Source organism: Balaenoptera borealis (assembly GCF_965194805.1).
Source record: "Balaenoptera borealis genome assembly, chromosome: 1".
Lineage (NCBI taxonomy): Eukaryota > Metazoa > Chordata > Mammalia > Artiodactyla > Balaenopteridae > Balaenoptera > Balaenoptera borealis.
The window spans coordinates 75,408,586-75,431,791 of NC_138860.1; the positions used below are offsets into that span (position 1 = coordinate 75,408,586).

The window sequence follows — 23,206 nt, forward strand, 5'->3', positions numbered from 1 at the left end:
GGCAGCCTGCTTAATAGCATACTTTGAAAATTTTATTTAAAGCAAGAAACCATATTTTAGCTGTCTCTTCTCTTAATCCCCAAATTAAAGTTCATGGCATGTGAACTTGAGCTTATTCAGAGTGGATACTCAGCGCACGCCACAGTAAAGTATGGGTCACTGATGTGATACTTTATGAATAGATAAGCACACACACGTACAACTTTCAAAAGATGTACATGGTAAAAAGTCTTCCTCCCCAGTTTTCTAGCCACCCAGTTCTCCTCTCTGGAAGCAAACACTCATGCTAGCGTTTTGTATATTCTTCTAAGAAAATCTATTTGCTTAAAAACATATTTATCCATTTCTCTTATGCAAATGGAAGCAAGATATACACACTACTCCACACTTTGCATTTTTCACTTGAACAGGCCTTGGAGATACTTTCAAATCAGTATATGAAAATTTTATTCTCTTTTAAAGTAGCGCAGTATTCCATTTCATGGATGTGCCATACCTCATGTAATCAGTTTTCAACTGATAGACCTAGAGGTTCTTTCCAGTTTTTGCTATTACAAACCTCACTGTGATGAATGATGAATACATCATTCCATATAAGTTTGAGTACATCTATAAGATAAATATCAAAGGTGGAATTGCTGGGTTAAGGGTATGTGTGTTTATTATTTTGAATGATCTTGTCAAAGAGTCCTTGATAGAGGCTATATCAGTCTGCTCTCCCCCCAGCAATGTAGAAGAGTGCTTATTTCCCTAGACCCCTGCCAATATAGTACATTATCAAACGTTCTAATCTTTGCTGATCAGAGTTGAAAAACAGTTTTTCATTATAGTTTTACTTCACATTTCTCTTAGTAGGAGTAAGATTAGGCATCTTTTCATATGATTAAAACAGTTTCAAAACTCTCTGTTCATGTCCTTTGTCTATTGTTCCAATAGGTTGTTTTTCTTGATTTGTTGAAGCTCCTTAAATATTAAGAAAATGTAACCCTTTATCTATGGTATGAGTAGCAGGTGTTTTTCTTCCATTTTGTGGTTACTCTTTCAAGTATATGTGTAGTGAGAATTTTAGTCATGTAAAATTTTTTTACTTTTATTTAATCAAAATTTTCAGTCTTTTCTTTTATGGTTACTGGGAGTAGCTAAGCCTCCACACTCTTAAATTATTTTATAACTTCCCCGTTTTTGGTTTTTTTTTGGCAGCACCAAGCAGCTTGTAGGATCTGAGTGCCCCCCCCGTATTTTCTTCTAGTAACTATATATTTTAATTTTTATGGATAAATCTTTTAACTTACCTAGAATTTTATTTGACTGTAAGGTATGAAGAAAAGATCCTATTCTATTATTTTCTGAATAAACCATCTTTTCCCCATTGTTTTGGAAGGCCATCATTATCATATACCAAATCCCTGTATGCTATGGGCCTATTCTCAACTTTCTATTCTGTTCCATTGATCTGTCAGTTCACATGCCAGAACTATACTTTTTTCTTTAAGATGGTCTTCTTTAAAATCTTAAATGCTGGAGTACACAGAATCCTTTACAGTAAGCCTTCTCTCATTTACTCCTATAATTCCTATTTTATAGTTAATAGTAAAAAGGCTTAGATGAGTGAAAAAAATGTGCCCAAGGGTTCACAGCCAGAAACTGGAGAAATGGAATTTGAACAGAATTACTATAATTCTATAGTAATAGAATTATATATAGCACATTCTTAACTACTGTGCTTTAGGCCACTCAGGTTCAAACGATTTAAGGAGATAAAACTTATCCAAAGATTGAAGAGCTTCTTGCTACACACGTGGTGTGCTCAAACCCTCATCTGTATCCACCAGCATATCTAACCATCACTAAGTGGTAATTACATCCTACCCATCCACACTGAAGGAAATTACAGCAGGGTCACAACAAACTTTTTAAACTGTGACACTGGGGTCATGCTGCTCATCTCATCCAAATCCAACCTATCCTTCAGAGCCCGGATTAAGCCCGACTCAGCAAGCAAAGCCTCCTCCAGCTAGTCCAGCCCCACTGTGACCCTCCTTTCTGATTATTCCTACAGTACTTGCCACCAGATGACAGAATGTCTTACTTCCTTGTCTGTTTTCTCTATTCATTCTTTTTTTCTAAACATGACTCTAAGCTCCTTAGTAACTTCTAACTATTTTGACTTCTAACTAGATTTTGACTTCTATTTCCACACCGCCGACACTCAATATATACTTGACCTCTAGACTTGATTTTCAGGGACATAAATGTGTGGAATGAGTACCCTAAAGGACTATTCATTATCTTAAATAGTTTGACATATACATTAAGAAATAATTAAAATTAGTTTAAAAGTACTTGCTTCTACTGTGTTTGTGTCTCTACAATAAATGCATTTGGGCCTTCCCTGGTGGTGCAGAGGTTGAGAATCTGCCTGCCGGTGTGGGGGACGTGGGTTCGAGCACTGGTCCGGGAGGATCCCACATGCCGCGGAGCGGCTGGGCCCGTGCACCACAACTACTGAGCCTGCACTCTAGAGCCTATGAGCCACAACTGCTGAGCCCATGAGCCACGACTACTGAAGCCCGCGCATCTGGAGCCCGTGCTCTGCAACGAGAGAAGCCATCCCACTGAGAAGCCGGTGCACCGCAGTGAAGGGTAGCCCCTGCTCACCGCAGCTGGAGAGAGCCCGTGCGCAGCAACGGAGACCCAACGCAGCCAAAAATAAATTAATTAATTAAAATTAAAAAAAATAAAAATAAAAAAAAAATGCATTTGTTTCTGCAATGTTTACCAAAAGAAGAGTGCCAAGTCAATTCCCATAACGTTTGCCTTAATTTCAATTCAGCTACGATTTAAGAATCTTAAGTATGAGTGCTACAGTGCTAGGCTCTCAGGTTTTCAAGATGCCTAGCAAAAATCCTGAGGGAGCTAAGTGGAGAGAGGGAGACACACACACACACACACACAGAACTGACTTTAATACAACAGAATTTCAACCAGATGGTGTAAAACACAGAGGACAAATAAATGTCATCTTGTATGATGATTCTGATCCATTAGTAGTGGATGTCTTTGGGCCTTGAGTTGAAAAACACTCAGAGACATCATTTACGTAAACAGAACAGAGTATTATGATCCGTTAGTCATGTCTGCCATTGATGAGGAAACACATGCAATCCACCCATGTGTGATTTAAGGAAACGAACTTGTTTTCTAATAAAGTAACAACTCGATTCTCGAATATTAACAGAGAAAAGAGAATCTTCCCATAAGGAAATGGAGCTGGACTTCGTTGCCTCTACTCTTGACCCATGGAACACACCTTCTCCACAGGAAATCTCACACTGACTGCCCAGCCACCGCCTCGCTTTGCCTGCCGCTGCAGTATTCCACGCCGTGCTCTCCTCCGGCTGCTCATGTAGTTTGCTTCTACAGAAGTGCTGCCCCCACAACCACGGTACCCAGTGCCATGAAACATACTAAACTTTCAAAGTTCACTCCTAATGCTCAGAACTTAGTCCTAAACAGGACCTTGATTGTTCAGAGCTTGTTCTCTTACCTTTTCTGTTAAGATTGTTTCTAAGCCAGTGAACTTACAGTCTACATCTGCGAAGTGAATACAATCTATTAAAACTCTAGTAACATACCAGTACTTCTGTTCCATTGTATGGTGTCAACGTGAAAGCATTTGCAAAAAAGCGTAACTAAGAAAAAGAAAACCAGAGTCATTGCGTGGTGGTTTAGAGTCACAAAAGCATTATTCATTTAAATATTAAAAAAAGACAACCTGCATTTCTTATTATAGAGCACTTTTTTAAGTTTCAAAAAATAAAGAAATCTAAATAAGAAGTATCACTTAATCTCCATTACTCCAATCAACCACTTTTAACATGAAGCCATATTTCCTTCTCATCTTTTTTCTCTGCCTGCTATAATGGAGGGATATTTTTTCCCGAGCTCTACAAGGGAGGGACATTTCCTAAAAGCAACATTTTCTAATGTGTGCTGGAGGACACTGGTCCTGCAAGATGCTCAAAATACAAAACAAACAAGCAAAAACATGATTCTATGATCATACAATGCACAATCATACACTTTTGGGGAACTTTTAATGCATCTGGCTACATTAAAAGCTCAGAGAAATCCAGTTTGATATCGTTTAACTCATTATTGACCAGGGGATTTTTGCAGAAACTAATGCCTGTTGCCGGTGATTTGTTATGTAAATGAATATTGAAACGTCTCCAGTCAATAACGTTCGGGTAACAAAAGACGTATTAATATGTCTCTGAGACGTATATAACATATTATTGAGACGTAATATATGTCTCAATAATATGTGAACACAGGTTTCCCAAAATTATATAATCATAGAACTCTTGGGATCTATGGTGCATGATCAAAGAAACATTCCCTTAAAGAAAAGTGGACACTCAGATGGTGGTACAGTCAGAATATCAGGTAGTATGAAGCAGAGATTACATACTAAGTAACGTCAAAACCCTTGAGTGAAATGGAATTCTGCCACCTTCAGATTCAATTTCTTATTTCCCAACCCTTAAACACAACTTTTTGGTTCCAACTCGAACAGCTTAAGTAAACTAAGACAAGAAGGATTCATCACTTACCAGCCATATGATTGGCATGATCAACGTCCACACAAAGGGAGGCATAATTCCATATGTCAAATTGGTCAGCACCGTACCTGGGCATGCCACACTGGAATACAGACCCTGGGAACACAGAGAGGGGTAGCAATTAATTTTAATTCAATATACTTTGAGTCACTTATGTGCTAGTTAGTTAAAAAAGGAGATACACAAATGAGCCAGCAAGCCAGGGCATCAAGGATTTATGCTCTAAGTTGTCCTTGAAGCTGGGTAGACCATTTCAGTTTAAGAATCACGTACTGAGAACTCACTATGAGAGGCACTCAGGATGCAAAAAGTAGTAAGATAAAGTCTCTACTCTCAAGAAACTTAGAGAACAAAGAATAACCAAGCTTGAAGCTGGACGAGAAAAGTAGGACCCGGTTACCTGAGTTTTCCACGTTATTGGCTTAATTGAAGATCAGTTGACTAATCAAAATAAGTAGTTAAGATAAAAAAAGGCATACACAGTAAAGTCTTTGCCTGCAAGAAGTTTCTGATCTAGTAAATACAGACAACTAAACCTCAACTGTGTCTCTGTTTCCTCGCAGGTATATAAGGTCCATATCTCTAGCTTGAATTGGGAGCTCCTGGCATCTGAGAGGAATGAGGGCTGTGTGTGGTTCCACAAAGACCTCCTCCAACTGAAGATCTCTAAATCAGGTTCTTAGCCCAGGACTCATCATTTTAGAAAGATCTGTTCTATAAAGAGAGCCCCAGTTAACATACGGCACATATTAGTAATAGAAGAGGCCCTGGGTGGTCTTTAGTAATCCTTGGAGCACTGGGATTTGTTTTACTAGTTTATTTGGTTTAATTTTCACTGCATTTTACCTTATTTTGATGTTGACCGTTTTAATTCCTATTTTTAGTACTTTTAATCTTATTATTTTTCTTTTAAACAAAAATAGAAAATGCCAGTGTAGCACAGTCAGTTCAGGGGACGGAAAGCACCCTGAGCATCAAAAGCTGGAAGGTCTTCTTCCTTTATTCAGTGCTGCAAGGGCCTGGAGGCGCCTGACACGGATAATCCAGCCCCCGAGAGTCCCCCTGATTTACCAACAGTCCCCTGAAAAAAGTCAGGAGTCTTAGAGACCAAAAATTCTCCCCAAGAATATTTTGCCCCAAAGATAGCTAAGGAAAATTTCTTATTCTGGGAACTAGCCAGGAACAGTTAGGGCCTTTTCAGCCCTAAATGAAGACATCTGTGAACTAAAATCCAGGGCTTCCAACACATACAACTTTCTGACATTAAGCAACAAAAGAAACAAGCAAGGAGGCCGTCTTATCCAAGACTACAGTCACCCCACATGTTTAATCCTAGGGAATGAGTGGGACGACCCTGGGTACTTCCACAAGGCCTGTGTGAGGGGTCATTCATGGATGGTCAGTCTTTCAGGTAGCTTGTACACACCTAACAACATTTCCAGTCATACAAGGCTTCAAAGGGAGGTAGTTCTTTATTAGCTACTTCTCTATTCATAAAAGCCATGGAGAAAAATCACAGGCTGCAAAACAATCACACAGATTTTAGGAGGCAGCAGCATTAGCTAAATCTCCCTTTTCTGTAAAAGATGAAATCCCAAAACTTATTTGACAATTGAGACAAGCAAAATCCCAGAGCTTATTATGAAAAGAGAAGCTAATCCACTCTGACCTGACCCCTAAAAGGGAGTTTCCAGAGGACAAGCAGTTGTGACAAGTTTTAAACATCTCAAGAAATCTCAGGAGGAGGCTCAAAACTGGACCAACACACTGAGCTCAAAGAATAAGAAGAAGAAGAAGAACAGTCAACACACAAACACACATAAGCACATGCACACACAGGTGCAGACCACATGACCACAGACACCCATACCCAAGCACACGTACCACATATACAATCACATTCATATACATATGCACACACCCAAAAAACCCAGACATGTGCATGTGGATAGGCACACTCACACATGTATGCATGCACGTAAGTACACACCCTCCCACCCATTCACACCCACATGTGTGCAGACACATGCACACATGCACACACGCACACACACACACATACACACACACATTCTGAGCACAAGGCATGGCTGCGACTGCTTCATACCAATCCCATCATTCAAGCCTCCCAACAAATCTATGAGGCAGGCACTATTATTATCCCTGTTTCTCAGATAAGGAAACTGAAGTACAAGGAGATTAAATAATTTGTCCAAGTTTACAAAGCTGGTGACAAAGCAAGGATTCAAATGCATTTCTAGAGAATATGCTCATAGCTTCTACTTTTATACCACCCTCTTCACTAAGAGGCTTGATTCTAAGAGCCAGTTCTCAGAAGTGAGAATTCCACCTGATGAAGGTCTCCGTTGCAGAATCAACCAGGTCTAGACCATTACCGTAAGGCTTAGATTGCTGTACCTAAAGCGTGATCAAAGAACACGGGCAGATAGTTTCTGCATTATCTTTTTATTTTTCCTTCCTCCTCGATTCTAAGCCTGAGCCAGTACCCTAAAAATGGTCAGTCTTTTGTAAATATTAGGGGAATTAAATTTCTCCCCAGTGCCACACTCAAAATACACAGTCAAAGCAAACAAAGGAAAATGCCCATGGGAAAGACTGGAGATTTCCAGTTAAGATTTTGGACCTGGGCAAGAGAGACACACAAAGAAGCACTAAGTTCCCAGACCACAGGGGCCACAAGGAGCCAGCATGACTGACAACAGCTGCTCTCAAAACCCAGGTCCTCACAGAGACAGAGCTCTGCAGCCTCACCAAAGGTCACTACTCTCCAGAAGGCTTTCTAAGTACCAACTGTCCTATAACATCAGATATAATAAACACTGGTGGCAGCATGGCTTAGTGGGAAGAATCCAAGCTATGAAGTTAGCCGTGGGCTCAACTCTGAGCTCTACCCTTTACTAGCTGCGTGACTTCTGGGTAAATGACTTAAGGGGCTCCAAACTTTCGTGTCCTCATATGAAAATGGGAATACTCAGACCTACCTCACTATGATGGGAAAGGTATTAAATGACATACATAGATAAAAAGGACAGCACCTAAAACATAGCAAATGCTTAACAGTAACTATTGACATTGTTAGTAGTATCATTCTGTTATATAAAATATAGCTCTTGAAGAGCTATGGAATGGTGAGTGAACCCCCATATATCTAAAAGGTCAGGAGCTAATTATCTCGGCCCTAAAACTTTCCTATACACCAACTGTCAGTCTTCATCATGTCTTATCTTCTCCTCATAGCAATCCTGCTCAAGAAACAATATTTCACCTTCTAAACTACAATAGTTAATAGAAAGCCAGCCATCTTACTAGGAAATCAATGGTAGTTCAGAAATCACTGCCCTGCCATTTCCATAGCACTGAGACAGGCCTCACCCGCTGGTTGAAGTTCCTGTTCAAAGCCACACTCAGAAGGTCAATAGCATATTTGGAAGAGCTGTAGGGCTCCTGGCCTTTGCTGTGCTGGATGTCCTCAAGGCTGAAATTAGATTTCACTGCATTACGAGATGATGTCCAGATGAGCTGAGACGGACTGTCACTATGACACAGGAGAGATTCCAGTTCCCGAATCTGAATGAGGAATAAAAGAAACAAAAAATGTATCAAAATATACTGGGGGAGTACTAGATAACAATTTTGAAACCGATACAAATGTACACTAGAATTGAACAGGTATGTCATTGGTAGAGTGGGACACAGGTACGCAAGAGAAGGAGACTAGACTGATCTATGTGGTAAGGGATTAGAGTCAGAGACATCAGTGTGAACTCGTGATTAGCTTAATAAAGATTCAGATGGTTACATACAAAATATTTACAGATATTTATACATACATGGGTTAGTATGCACATAGATACATCCTTGCTCTGTTAGCTGAGAGAGCCTAGAAGCAAATGCTATCTCAACAGCAATAAGCACCCAGACCTTGGTTTCTAATACCATTCTCCAATAAAAGGAAACAGATCTCCTTAGGAAAATGGCTGATTCTAAGACTGGGATAGGAAATACATAAGATGAGTCTTAAACACCATGTGGTGCCAGAAAGGATGTGCTCAAAACAAAACCAGAAAGCCATAATGATGAGGGTATGTCAAAGATATAGAGGTTCCACAGGACAGAAAGCCTAGAAATAAACCCATGCAGCTATGGTCAATTAATCTATGACAAAGGAGGCAAGAATATACAATGGAGAAAAGACAGTCTCTTCAATAAGTGGTGAGGGGAAAACTGGACAGCTACATGTAAAAGAATGAAATTAGAACATTCTCTAACACCATACACAAAAATAAACTCAAAGTGGATTAAAGACCTAAATGTAAGACCAGATAGTATAAAACTCCTAGAGGAAAACATAGGCAGAACATTCTTTGACATAAATTGCAGCAATATCTTTTTGGATCCACCTCCTAGAGTAATGAAAATGAAAACAAAAATAAACAAATGGGACCTAATTAAACTTAAAAGCTTTTGCACAGCAAAGGAAACTGTAAACAAAACAAAAATACAACCTACAGAATGGAAAAAATATTTGCAAATGATGCAACCAAAAAGAGATTAATTTTCAAAATATACAAACAGCTCATACAGCTCAATATCAAAAAACACAAACAACCCAGTCAAAAAATGGGCAGAAGATCTAAACAGACATTTCTCCAAAGAAGACATACAGATGGCCAAGAGGCACATGAAAAGATGCTCAACATCGCTAATTATTAGAGAAATGCAAATCAAAACTACGATGAGGTGTCACCTCATACCAGACTACAAATAATAAATGCTGGGGAGGGTGTGGAGAAAAGGGAACCCTCCTATACTGTTGATGGGAATGTAAACTGGTACAGACACTATGGAGAACAGTATGGAGGAGCTCTACTAAAAATAGAGCTACCATATGATCCTGCAATCCCACTCTTGGGCATCTGGAGAAAACCATACTGCAAAACGATACATGCACCCCCAATGTTCACTGAAGTACTATTTACAATACCCAAGACATGGAAGCAATCTAAATGTCCATTGACAGATAAATGGATAAAGAAGATGTGGAGTACATATATATATACACACACACACACACACACACACACACACACCACAATGGAATATTACTCAGCCATAAAAAAGAATGAAATAATACCATTTGCAGCAACATGCTAAGTGAAGTAAGTCAGAGAAAGACAAATATCATATGACATCACTTATATGTGAAATCTAAAAACATGATACAAATGAACTTATTTATGAAACAGACTCACAGACATAGAAAACAAACTTATGGTTACCAAAGAGGAAAGGTCGGGGGGAGGGATAAATTAGGAATTTGGGAATAACATATACACACTACCATATAAAAAATAGATAACCAACAAGTATAGCACAGGGAACTATACTCAATATTTTGTAATAATCTATATGGGAAAAGAATCTGAAAAAAAAAGATATGTGTGTGTGTGTGTATATATATATACACACACATACATGTACGTATAACTGAATCACTTTGCTGTACACCTGAAACTAACACAACATTGTAAATCAACTGTACTTCAATAAAATTTTTAATAAATAAATAAATTTTAAAAAAAGATATAGAGGTTCCAACTGAAAGAGCTCTCAATGGCCCAAACTAAAATAATTTGAGCAAGAAAATAAAGCAGTATTTATAATACAAAGGAGAAAATATATATCCATGAATCTGAATGGATATAACAAATGATTTTTTTCAGTTTTACTGAGGAATAATAGGCCAATAAATAAGTGATTGAATAAAGATTTAAGTGGAGGAGAATAGACAAATCTCCCTTGCATAAAAATTCCAAGTAAGTCATATAGCTACTCTACTCTTAAGGAGGTCAAGCACAACCCCTTAAGTGTGGGCTACACATAGTAACTCTCTTCCAAAGAGTACAGTATGTAAAGGGAGAAAGAAACAAGTAACTTAATAGTGGAAAAACCTGACAAACACTGATTCAAGTCAGGGGATCAAAAAGAACATCAATATACCTAGAGTCTGTCATACAGAGTGAAGTAAGTCAGAAAGAGAAAAACAAATACTGTCTGCTAACACATATATATGGAATCTTAAAAAAAAAAAAAAAGGTTCTGATGAACCTAAGGGCAGGACAGGAATAAAGACGCAGACGTAGAGAATGGACTTGAGGACACGGGGAAGGGGAAGGGGAAGCTGGGACAAAGTGAGAGAGTAGCACTGACATATATACACTACCAAATGTAAAATAGCTAGCTAGTGGGAAGCAGCTGCATAACACAGGGAGATCAGCTCGGTGCTTTGCGACCACCTAGAGGGGTGGGAGGGAGACGCAAGAGGGAGGGGATATGGGGATATACGTATGCATATAGCTGATTCACTTTGTTATACAGCAGAAAGTAACACAACACCGTAAAGCAATTATACTCCAATAAAGATGTTAAAAAAAAAAACATCAATACTGATAAAACATATTGATTGGATGTGATGAGAATGGCACTCCATCTCTGTGGTCTTCTTCCTAAAAACACATTTTCTCAAATCTAACCATGAGGAAAACAGACAAATCCCAATCAAGGGACCATGCACAAATACCTGAGCAGTAATCCCAAAACTGTCAAGGTCTTCAAAAACAAGGAAAGTGTGAGAAACTATCACAACCAAGAAGAGCCTAAGGAGATTTGACTATTAAATGTAATGTGGTATCCTAGAAGGGGTGCTAGAACTGAAAAGGGACATCACACAAAATTAAAGAGTTCTGAATAAGGTATGGACTTTCATTAATAGTAATGTATCAATATTGGTTCACTAATTGTGACAAATCTACCATACTAATGTAAGATGTCAATAATAGAGGAAACTGGGCATAGTGTATGCAGGAACTCTCTTTGCAATAATTCTATAAATCTAAAATTATCCTAAAACTTTTATTAAAGAAAAATCTAGGAAAGCTTCCAGATGTGCAATGAACATTTACATCAAACACAATCAAGAGAACTCATGAACATGAGATTAAATCAGTTACCTGGTTCCACAACTGTAATACTGCACTGTGCCTGGAACTTTACAGAAATTCTCTCTACTCTTTTAACAGCCCTAAAAGTCTGGTCATTTATAATCAAACTGGGGATGGATCCATTTATATAAAGCATTTACATCTGGACATAGAATCCAAGTTTGTGATCCATAAAAAGTTGTAAGATTCCTAAAACTAATTTGGAGAGAGTGGAAGGCATCATAAACCTTCCTATCATTTTATTTGATAAATCAATCCCCAAACCCCTGCTGACAGGCCTACCTATATAAGGATACACAAGGATAAGTCATGTCACAAGGACACCTATAATAACTGTGCCTTTGGCCACAACTCTCCTCTGCCATTCCCCCAACCTGGATTACCCCAATACTAGATTTCCCTAACAACTTAATTTTTTAAACAATAGATTCATCAAAAAATTAACAGACTATTAACAGTAACAATTAACTTACCCTCTATCATTGCCAATTAATTTAGTAATTCGAAAAGAGGGCAAAGAAAGAGGAGAGGATAATGAAAAGATAAAGGAAATATTAGATAATGAATCCCTGTAGAGTTATAAAACATGACCATGTAAGAATTCAATCCCATCCTGAACTATATTTTAACTTTTGTCATTGAAAAGGTAATACCACGTATTTTTTTTTAAGATTCATGTGTCATTGTAAAGGATCTAGAATGACACATGAGTCTCCCACTCATCCCTGATGCTCTGGCACCTCAGTTCAAAGGTATCCACTGTTCCCAATTTCATCTGTATCATTCTAGAAATAGTATATACATGTATATACAATGTGTAAAGATATATATTTTTCTGTTTGTTTATACAAATGAGATCACACTATACATATTACAACCTGCTATTTCTTCTCAATTATGAAATACTAGAGGCTATCCCATGTAAGGGCAAAATATTTATCTTATTTCTTTTAGTGGTTTCACAATATTCCAATGTTTATGTATATCTTAAATTATGTGTATACAGGCTAGTCCTCAAGGAGGTCCAATTTTGAGGGAAATTAGGTTTAAGGTGAAAAAAGTGATCATGAATATAAAAGTGTCAGAGATACAAGTTCTATGCAAGCAAACCCAGCATTAGAAGGAGTTCTTCTAGCACCAAGGAATTAAAAGCAACTGGCAAAAGATCTGGCCATTACTTCATCTAGATATTAAAGCTGTCCTGTGAGATTAAACCTGAGGCAAAAGCACAGAACAACCTAGACAAGTTACACATCCCTTGCTTAACTTTATAGTTGCCTGAAACTGTAACACACCAGACTGGATGCTTAAAAAAATCACAAATCAAGATAGTAAAAGATGAACCATGAAGTACTGTTTAATAATGGCTTCCCTGTCACCCCATCCTATCTGATGCAAAGCCCAGTTTCAAAGACCATTTAGAACAGTACTGGTGCACTTTCTCAGTTCTGTACATTGTTTCTGAAGGTGCTTGTGTGTTTATACCTTACTTTCTCTCCAATCTCTAAAGCTGATGTCAAAAGAAAAAATACACCAGTAGGCTGCTTTAAGCAATGTCTTCAAAGAGTAGAGTGATCACCTTATTTAAATACTCAAAGATTTAATGCTAGCCATAAACTAATGAGCTTAACAAAACAGCACTGTGATCTATCTGTGCAAGTGTTTAGGATCACAGCACTAAATGTTGGCTTATAAAGCCCAAAGCCTTTTTACCAGGATAAAGTGGCCAAAGACATTGGTTTCAAACACCTCCTGGAGGCCATCGGCAGTAATCTTTTCACTCTGGGTCAGCACTCCTTCAGCTGTGGAGAATATATGAATCGCTTTTCTGAAACAGCAGAAGACAATTGCATGACTTTTTAAAGCTTCTTTAACTGAAGATACTAAACAGACACCCCCTCCTGCCTTCCCCCACCCCAAAACTACATTTTCCTTGATTCTGTAATAACAGGAACAAAAATACCTATTTCTCAGAGTGGGTTATCATGAGTACTAAGTCAAATGCAAAAATGCTTTCTTGCCCCAATTCACAGAAGGACTTACATAGTTATAGCTCATACTACCAATAGGAACCTGAGTCTCTCAAAAACCTGCTGCAAAAACTCTCGTCACCTCTTTCCAAATCAGGTTACAAGTCAACTGCCCTGGGGGAATAATAGCTATGCCAAGCTATGCCCCTGAACACTGACGTTTAACTGCTGAACAAAGTTAAACAGGCTGTTTTATTATCAGGAATTCTTGAAGCATCGAATATACTAATTGATTTGCTGTGAGATCTATGTCGTAGGTCAAGACCAGCGTGGAATTTTGTGTGTAGGGCTGCGTGTGTTTAATGGCAGAGAAGTAAAACAAAAGTAGCAGTATAGGAAATAGCATGCAGTAAGAGTAATATCTATTTATGAATAAGTACCCTGGGTCACAAAATAAGATTTATTTCTTACTGTAGGTTGTGGTTAAACATTTTTGGAAGCCACTATAATAATGCATATTGAGAATCTCCCAGGAAGGTATTTAGGTCTGTACATTTCCCCAGCCTACTGGTCAGGGCACCGGACATACAGCTGAGAAATGCTTCTAAAGTTGCCTTCCTGGGTATTAGAGTCTCACTGACAACTCTGCCTAGTTCTGAAATGTTCTTGCTAACAGACACAGTCAGGCAGACCAAAATTGACCTGCCAAAACGTCCAACCACTCAGAATGTCCTGGGGACCAAGAACACAATAAGAATCATGACTTGCAACATTCCTCACAAAGACGAAACCTCCTTTCATGACATGGCTGAAACACGCCCTTTCTGTCTTCATTCTTCTCAACACCCCTTCCTCTCCTCAAGTTATCCTACTGAGGGCAAAACTAGGCAAAGTAATAAACACCTTCCTTCCAATCAGTTCACCTAGAAGATGGAAATTACCTTGAAAAGAGGCCACAGAAAAGTGCTTTGATATTTAGCTGTGGATTAGGCATGATCCCAGCATTTAGATATACATAGTCAAATCTCTGAAACCTGCAAGTAAAACCAAGAAAAGATTGTTAGTTATCTCTTTGAGCAACTAGAATAAAGAAGGCCTATGAAGGACAGAAGTACTTTCTGAACCAAAAAGATGGCCATAGCAAGCTAAAGCATCAGTATTACTTTCTCAACAGTTTTTCTTTAGCCATGGTAAGTATTTGAGTATTCTTTTTTTTTTGATGGGGGCTTCAAACAGAATTTGGAGAGCTATAACGGGCTTTGAAGTCAAATCTTCTCTGATCAATACTCCTTCCAGCTTAGTCCTCCCAACAAGGCACTGAAGCAACTTTCTATTAAACACACTCTCCTTCTGGTCTTAGAAAGTTTTTTGCGTTTTTTTTTTTTTTTTTTTTTTTTTATTCACATCTTCCCTCATTGACAAGTAAAATCTATATAATCTGATCCATCAGTGCTGGAATCTGAATGCCAAGATATCCACTAGAGCATTAGATCCATGTGGAAACCTCTCCTTGTTCATGGCCAGGTGCTCTGTGTCATAAAATGATGAAAGCTCACAAGAATACAGTGAGATTATAGAAGCTGAATGGGGGTAAGGTACTCCCGATAGGCTCCCTCCAGGACACGTGTGAAATGCTGACTTGCGAAGCCTTTTTCACCAACATAAACCTTGATCTAAGTGTATTCTTTTTGAACTAGGTTCAAGGTAAGTAGAGCCTGTGCTCATAATACTTACAGACACCATGAATATTCAAAATGTCGCCTAGAATTCTGTGCACCACACTGTCTCCATGTCCTCCGTATAACCCAGGACAACACGGGCCACAGCTACTAATGCTGGTACCTCAGGATCATACATGGTTACCAATACACACCACACACGACATTTCCTGATCATCCTATAAGTAATCAACAGCCGCATGGCTCTAATTATAAACTGACTGTTTAAATTGCTCATACTGATACCATCAGGTTATCCATGTAAGAGTCACAAAGACAGTACGGGTCCAGCTATCTAATTTGCAAACTTTCATCTGAGTATACTAACAAATCTCGCTGGGAATGGAGAGGGAATGTTTAGCAAAAAGTGGAAATGGCAAATTTCCAAATTCAGGTCTGGCTGCAGTAAAATGGCATAGTACCCTTGAAAGCTTAAATGACTGATACAATTGCTCTATTCTGGATAAAACGGAACCACTATTCCTTATCAGTTTTCAGCGGCACATATCTAATAGAACAGAGTATCACAGGTGGAAAGACCAGCATCAGGAATGGTGCTGCTTCAGCCAACTGGAAAGGGCCCTTCTCAAGCTCTCTTCGCCTCTAAATTTAGGTCCATAGTCGAAGATATCCATTTGGGCCATTAAGTGTAAGACATCCTTCATATAAGCAAGAGATCTATCTGGACACTGTCACATATGCCCAAATTTGTCAGTATCACTACAACCATCATTTCCTAAATTCGGATAATATCACCCACCTCAAAGAGAGCTGTTTTGAGGATTAAATAAATACATCAACGCTGCACTTAAATGCTGACAGGCAGCTGGGACAACACATCGTCTTAGTGCTGCCTTCTTCCCCACAGCCTTCCCCCTTATGTTTGGGTCAAATTACTAAATATCTTACTAAATACTAAATTACTAAAACTGTGATAACCTATCCTGAGCCTTTGAAGGCAGTTGAGAATAGCCAGTACTATGAATGTCGCAACTTGAAATCTCAAAACTGTACTGAAATGGGCTACGACTAACTGAGGATGAAGGTTCTATTGTGCTAAATAAGGAAATAACTAAGTCTATACAAAACAGGATGAGCGAGCCAACTGGCTGAGAAGGTTTGGGGATAGAAAGGCTGCAAACACGACTGGAAACTCATAACTGCTCTCCCGACTTGAGGGTTTTTAAATCAGTAAGGACACTGACTGTACAGTTTCACAGACTTGGAGACAAGTTATGGAAAAGCAGATGTGAAACCTAGAAAAGCTCAGTTTTCAGAAAGATAATGTGACAGAAAATTCTAGGAGCTCAGCAGTAGAGGAGAGCAAACCCTCATTTACAAAGGGCTAAGGCTGCAGGGAAAACTGTGGCGAAGTAAACCAGTTTCACTTTGTAACTTGTACGTGTGGAACAGGGTAATGCAAATTGCTATCAATAAACATATATAAAATGCAAACTATTATTCTTCAGCCAACGCTTTAACCAAGAAGGCCTTCCTTATGTATACTGGAGTTCATTTTATTGTCCAAGGAAATAAAGCAGCTCTTGCTTTGTGAGGGCCTCAATTACAAAAATGTAATTAATAATTTATTGATTAAATTAAATGACTGATTAAATTTAATTATTCCAGATATTGCTAGGACTCAGCATGGACTAGTGCAGGGTTCTTGACTTTTTGATCATAAATTCCTCTTAGAATTTAATAAAAAGCATGCCCTCTCTCTCCAGAAAAATGCATTGTGCACCCATATGCAATTTATTGTACACACTTTCTGGGAATTTATACATCCAAGGACACTATCCCTTCATATACTAAATATTTATCGAATGTTTATTACATGCCAATTACTGTCCAGGTATGAACAAATTTTTAGTGGCCTGGGGAAGTTTCTTCACTTGTCAGTACCTGCCCTACCACTTAATGAAGTTCTTATGTGAAGGAAAGATGCAAAAAAATGCATTCAAACATCAAAGGAGTTATACTAACATAAGGCTTCACAACTGACCACATGTCAAAATACACTGATAAATTAATCTTCATGGAATGGTCATGATTATGACTGAGAATGAAATTTTGGTACTGAGGCAAGGCAATAACGGGTCACTCTATACAGATTTCCTCAGCGTAACTTCTTTTTATATTGCACCTATTTCTTTTTTAGGTTTTCCTATCCTCTCTTATTCTATTAGCTGTTGTGTTGCACAATCACATGAGAGAAAAGCCATTCACAAGAGGCATACCTTTGCTTGAGCTCCTTGGAGGCCTGGAACACTGACGGCAGGCTGCTGACATCCACCTGCACGGTGGAGACCTCGGCGGTGGGGTGGGAGGCCAGCAGAGCAGTGCGGACGGCTTCCGCTTTGCTCATGTTCCTGCACGCCAAGCACAGGTGAAGCTCATGGTCTTCCTCCAGCAACCGCCTGCAGAGGGCTAGGCCAACGCCACTGAAAGGACAATTCAGATACGGAATATGCATTAAATGAGATGGTGCCAAATAGAAGCATTTCTCCCTGGCTCAGAAGACTGATTTTGTCAACTTGAGCCCCAACCAGGAGCCCAGGTAGACAGAAAGAATTCAAAAATTATGTAAAGAAGGGGGAACTCTCCAACTCTAATAGTCACTGGCTCAGGACGCTGTCCCATTTGTGTTTCTTTCATTCTGCAAAAGCTCGATGACCCAAATAACTCGACTGCAAATCAGAGTTCTCCTTTAGCATTTCTTTTAAGACACAGTTTATCCTGCCAGTGGTTTTCATTTTACACTGATTATGACACTCATGAAAGTGATTCAGTACATCACCAGCAAATGTGGAAAAGAACATCTTATTAGTGTTTTCCGGTGTGCATGTTTTACTCTGCTGTCTAAGTTCCTTAAAGGCAAGGGCTCTACTATCTGTTGGTATCATGGCCACCATCAGGAGCACCAGAAATTCCTGATAAGGAATGGATGAATCTTTCAAGGAAAGGTATAAGTAACATGGCAGGAGATACAAGTCCCTCTCAACTACTACGATTGAATAACCAACAGGAAGAGAAAGAACTCAACATGATTAAGTAGAAGATAGGAATGGGACATATAAGATGGGTACCAGGAGAGAGAAGCAGGGATGAGTACAAGTGTCAAAGATAAATGACCTCCTTCAGAAAGAGCATTGTGAAACCATATAATGGCAAAAGCATTCAGACCAGGTTGGCTGATAACAATGAAAACCTGAGTAAATGGGTTTTCTTCCAAGACTTAAGCTGATTCCAGGCAAAGAGCTTAGTACCATCAGTAACCTGAGCATCAAATATAGTTATGTTTATTCATCCCCACTTGAGAATAGGCCTTTACTATAAATATACAATTGCACATATCACAATATTTGTAAAAGAAATAAACACACAAAATCAAGTCTGACTTATTTAAGCAACTTCCACATAGGAAGCACCGAACCAGTTGTTAAAGTTACTCAGGTGAGGGCACGCTAAAATTCTGCCCATTACAGACACCTGCCAGGTTTGGCTTAATTAACATGGACATGGCCAGATAACTGAAAGTGAACTAATTTTAAATGACATTTAACATATCTTCAGTCGTAATCCCCGCAAAACTCTAAATGCAACAATTAGAAAAATGGTTTGGTTACTTTCATCCTCCACACAGTTCACTTAATTGCAAATGAGAAGTAAAACACACTCTAGAAGAGGCTGAATCCAAATGCCCAACCTGGAGTAATTACTCATTGGCAGTATGGTTACTTGCACTCCTTCCATGCCTTAACAGGAAAAAGTTGCTTTTCTCTGAGTTTCTGAAGAGTATATATACTAGGTGTCTAGCACTGTGTTACATGGAATGGGATTTTTCCCCCCACTGTTCTAACGCTCATGGACGCTGAAATTTACCTAGGGCCAGAAGTCTAGCACAGAAAAAACAGCTGGAATACAAAATATGGCGACCTGGTCACGATTAAATTACCAGTGATGAGACAGTCAAAGACGGGAAGGAGGCGAGGTCTGCGTGGGAAGCGCCCTTTCCCTGGATACTGACAGAATCGGCACTGAGACACTCATCTCTTAGTGGCGCTCTAGTTTTCCTTCCGCTGTCATGTTTAATTCAAAGCACCAGTTACTGAGCCCCTCACTGGGCCAAGTCCAGTACCTCGCGCAGTGGGGGACCCAAGGAAGACCGGGCCAGGGTCTCGGCCATAGTCCCCACCGAGGCAGGGTCAGCGACGGGAGCTCCCGGGGTTGGTCGGCGGCAGGTCGTCCTGGCCCGGTACTTCCTGCTCCCTCGGACCCCCGCCCCGCCGCCGCCAGGATCGCGATGGAGCCCTCACCTGCTCGCCCCGGTGATCAAAACCACTTTCCGCATGGTCACGCACCCTATCACCACGCACCCTGAAGCAGGTACCGCGCAAGGCTTCTCACAAGTACTATACTTTGACCCGTATGCCCGCCCCGGCCGCGCCCCCAGCCCTTCAATCAGGGCCGGGCGGGGCCCCGCCTCCCTTTTGCGTCATCTACTTCGCGCTGGGCCCCTCCTTCATCGCAGCCCGCCTTCCGCTCGCGGTGCCGGGGCGGGGATGGAGTGAGATAGGCCGAGGGGCGGAGCCGCATGTCGCACAAGGCCCAAGCCAATCCGGGCTCTCCCCGCCCCTCGGCGGAGCAGGTGTCCCGCCCCAGACCCTGCGCGCGCCGGTGACGCAAGGCGTTTGTCTTGCTTGGGCTGTGTTCCCAGCAGAGCGCTGGGTTACGGGCTCCGTGGCATACACGGGGTTGATACCCTGGCGCCTCTGATTGGCGCTTTACTGCGGGAAGACCTCAGGATATTTGCACCAGAGCTCCTTATTTTAGAGGAAAGGTTTGAATCTAGGAACTGAAGTTTGGGGACTATCATCTACTTAGTTTTCCATCCAGGCACTGTGCCACTTAACAGCCCAGCTTCTGGTCCCAGAACTCCTCCTCCTCTAAAAACATCATCTTCGCGAAAATGAACATTTGTTTTATTAAGAACTTTACGTAGAATCATGCATGAAGTACCAATTTTCAAAACTTGGAATATGGTATGGAACCAGAGAATCTCAGAACTCTATAGGACGCAATGGGTCGTGTACTGTAACCTCCTATTTCAGTGTATTTCAAACTCTTTGTGGTAAAAGACCCGCTTTGTTTTTCAAAGCCATCCCAGATGGGTACTTTTGTAATATACAATAAAAATAAGTTACTAGAAAAATGAAATAAAATGCAAAAGGCATACAAGCCCCAATTTTTTTTATTAGCTTCAACAGATGGGAACTCTGCCGAACTGCTATAAAAAGCTTACTTTAGGTTTCTGGATTATTGTGAACTGGTAACAATGTGACCATCACCAGTCCCGGTCCCCACTAAGGAATACTGAGCATCGTGTATCAAACTCTGTGGAACATACTTTATTTCATAGCCTCTTTCAAAGTTTTAGTTATTTATGAACAGCAATGATCTCTGAAAGATATGACTGAGATCATTTATATTGGCTTTTGAATACCCTAGAGGTTTTGATTAATTTGGTATCAGTTTAGTATGAGATAAATCTTATACCAATAAAATTAGACTGAAAGAATAAATGTGATTATTAAAGGTTCGATTCCTAAATTATCAATTCTTCTTTATTATTTGGGTAAAACTCAGCTCCTATCCTTAATCCCACTTTCAACTATTCTAAGAGGCCACAATTTAATAATATTTTCTCAAAGTCCTAAGGTAAAATTAACCCCATGTTGGGCTGCACCCTGCAGTCTTGCAATCCTGCAACTGCCCAGTCGCTAGACCAAAGAAAGAACCGGAAGTCAGCTACAGAGACATCAATGATTTATTGCACAGGGAACCTTACAAGTCAGAGGCAATGATCCTGGAGTGACACCCCACTGTGTATGGCCAACAGCAGGCAGGACAAAGCAGCAATCTTCGCTACACAGAGGAGGAGAAGGTTATCAGTAATAGGGGATTTGACATCAAAAGAGCTCCTTGGTTGCCAGGGAAACTGCTGGAAGGTCTTGTTCTTTGGGTTAGCAACCATTGCAAGGGCCAGATTTTCTTGTTGATGATCAAACATACTGGAGTCATTCTGGTCCTCGGGCTAGAACAATAGTTAGCTGGGGGTTGGGCTGATCATAGAGGTAGTTACTAATTAAGCTTTCAGCTTAGGAGAAGGAGGCAGTCATGTGCATAAGGTAAGGGTGAGGCAGGGCCAGGTAGGGCAAGGCTGTACAGAGAGCAAGAGAGCGGCCATCTTATAAGGCCTGACGGTACACCCCAAACTTTAGAATCTAGACCCGAAGTCTCCTTTTAGAGTGTCCTAGAGCTCAGAGATGACTTGTAAAACGAATAAGAGAGGGGACACAAGGGTTGTGTGGCTATCCTATGAAAAACTCATTCCTACAAATAAGGTGAAGATGCACCATCTTCACAATCTTAGGATGACAACCAGTGTAGGACTGACTGTGACTTAAGGCCTGAAGACTTCAGAGCAAGACCAGCAGTCTCCTTCCATCATGATGTCCATCCAAGCCAAGTGAGGAAACCTCGGTCTCCTCTTCCTTCTTTCAAATAAAGTTGCTACTTTCAAGGTTCTGCAACCTTTGAAAGACAGGCTGAACTGCTAGAGGTGCCAGAGAGACAAGGAGAATAGAACTCTGTTGATGACAGACATTTAATTTTGTATTTTAAAAATATTTTATCACATGTAGGATACTGCTCAATAAGAGTCATAATGCATTTTTATTTACAAGTAAGTAAATGTAATTTTTTTTTATCATCTCAAACTAGTCACCTTGAGTTTGTGTTGTTCATGGACTATTTTCCTGGAAATACCAGATGGAAACATGGTACACAGTGATCCCATTTATCCCAGTCCTTGGCCCCATGTTTGGAATAGTAAATGTAACCACTTTACCTTTGACTCTCTATTCACTACTTCATATAATAAATCTGCCTTTACCCTAAACCCTGAAACTGATCTCTGATTTCTTTTATCGTGCCTGAAATAGCTCTTAGGTAGATAAAGATGAGTAAAGTTATCTTTAGCCTCCATAACAGAGCTCTGTTCTGGGCCCTTATAATCCTCTCCAGAACTAACTTCCCTCTGGTTTGCAAACAGGGGCAAAAGAACAGCTGCCAGTGGGGTCATGTGACTTTTCTTGTAGATGTCTTTCATCTCTTTTTTTCTTCAAATCACTATACAACCAGCCTGGTGCAAAACTACTTTGAGAGTGGGATTTTACCCATTTCATTAGATAGTAAAAGGTCATATGTTGCTTATACATAAGAAGCTATTGTTCTGGAGGACTCAAGGACCAGAGGATAAGTGTATACATTACTTTTTCAAATACAAATGAGTATAAAATTATAAATGGAGATATGTCAGTTTTCTAGTTCTTAGCACTTAAAACATGCAGTGCCCTTCAAGTTGTTTGTTAAAATGTAAAAGAGTAGACATAATCTCTGTCCTCGGTAACAAATTATATTTTCAGATATATGCATAATATGTATCTATGGCTTATCACATATGGACGCAAATGTATCACTCATATCTGCCTTTAAACTTAGGCAATAGGTGTTGAGGATAGAATTGTACCTCTCTGAGCATCTCTGCTGTTCCTGTTTATTTTTTTTCTCCTTCACCCCCAATACCCCTCTCTCACTACACCGATACTTGAACACCTGGCCTTTAGTCCTGGAATCAAACCAGACACTCTGGTGGTCAGAGTGTACATTCATGAGTCCTCTGGTTATTCTCTGGGAATTTATATCCATTCCCTTACCTACTATGTTTGTCACCGAAAAAAAATAAGTTCATATTACTCAGATTATTAAAAGTATAAATGTATTCTTCAGGGACCAGGTAAGACGTA

General features: G+C 39.8%; 1 protein-coding gene across 4 annotated transcripts in view; it reads right to left on the minus strand.

The window, feature by feature from the left end:
* The window catches only part of HSD17B7 (hydroxysteroid 17-beta dehydrogenase 7), a 38,244-nt gene extending 18,353 nt beyond the window's left edge, over positions 1-19,891 (minus strand). Inside the window, exons 1-7 of one of the 4 annotated variants that reach the window (XM_082341944.1) lie at positions 19,655-19,879; positions 17,576-17,779; positions 14,559-14,651; positions 13,361-13,475; positions 8,019-8,213; positions 4,617-4,721; positions 3,636-3,692 (exon numbers count right to left, since the gene is read on the minus strand). In XM_082341944.1, coding sequence (XP_082198070.1) covers positions 3,636-3,692; positions 4,617-4,721; positions 8,019-8,213; positions 13,361-13,475; positions 14,559-14,651; positions 17,576-17,779; positions 19,655-19,689 — 804 coding nt within the window. In that variant the 5' untranslated portion in view covers positions 19,690-19,879. Of the gene's footprint in view, positions 1-3,635; positions 3,693-4,616; positions 4,722-8,018; positions 8,214-13,360; positions 13,476-14,558; positions 14,652-17,575; positions 17,780-19,293; positions 19,463-19,654 lie in introns of those variants that run through there. The other 3 variants (XM_082341943.1, XM_082341945.1, XR_014231526.1) reach the window with 3 other exon arrangements.
* Between the last annotated feature and the right edge of the window lie 3,315 nt (positions 19,892-23,206).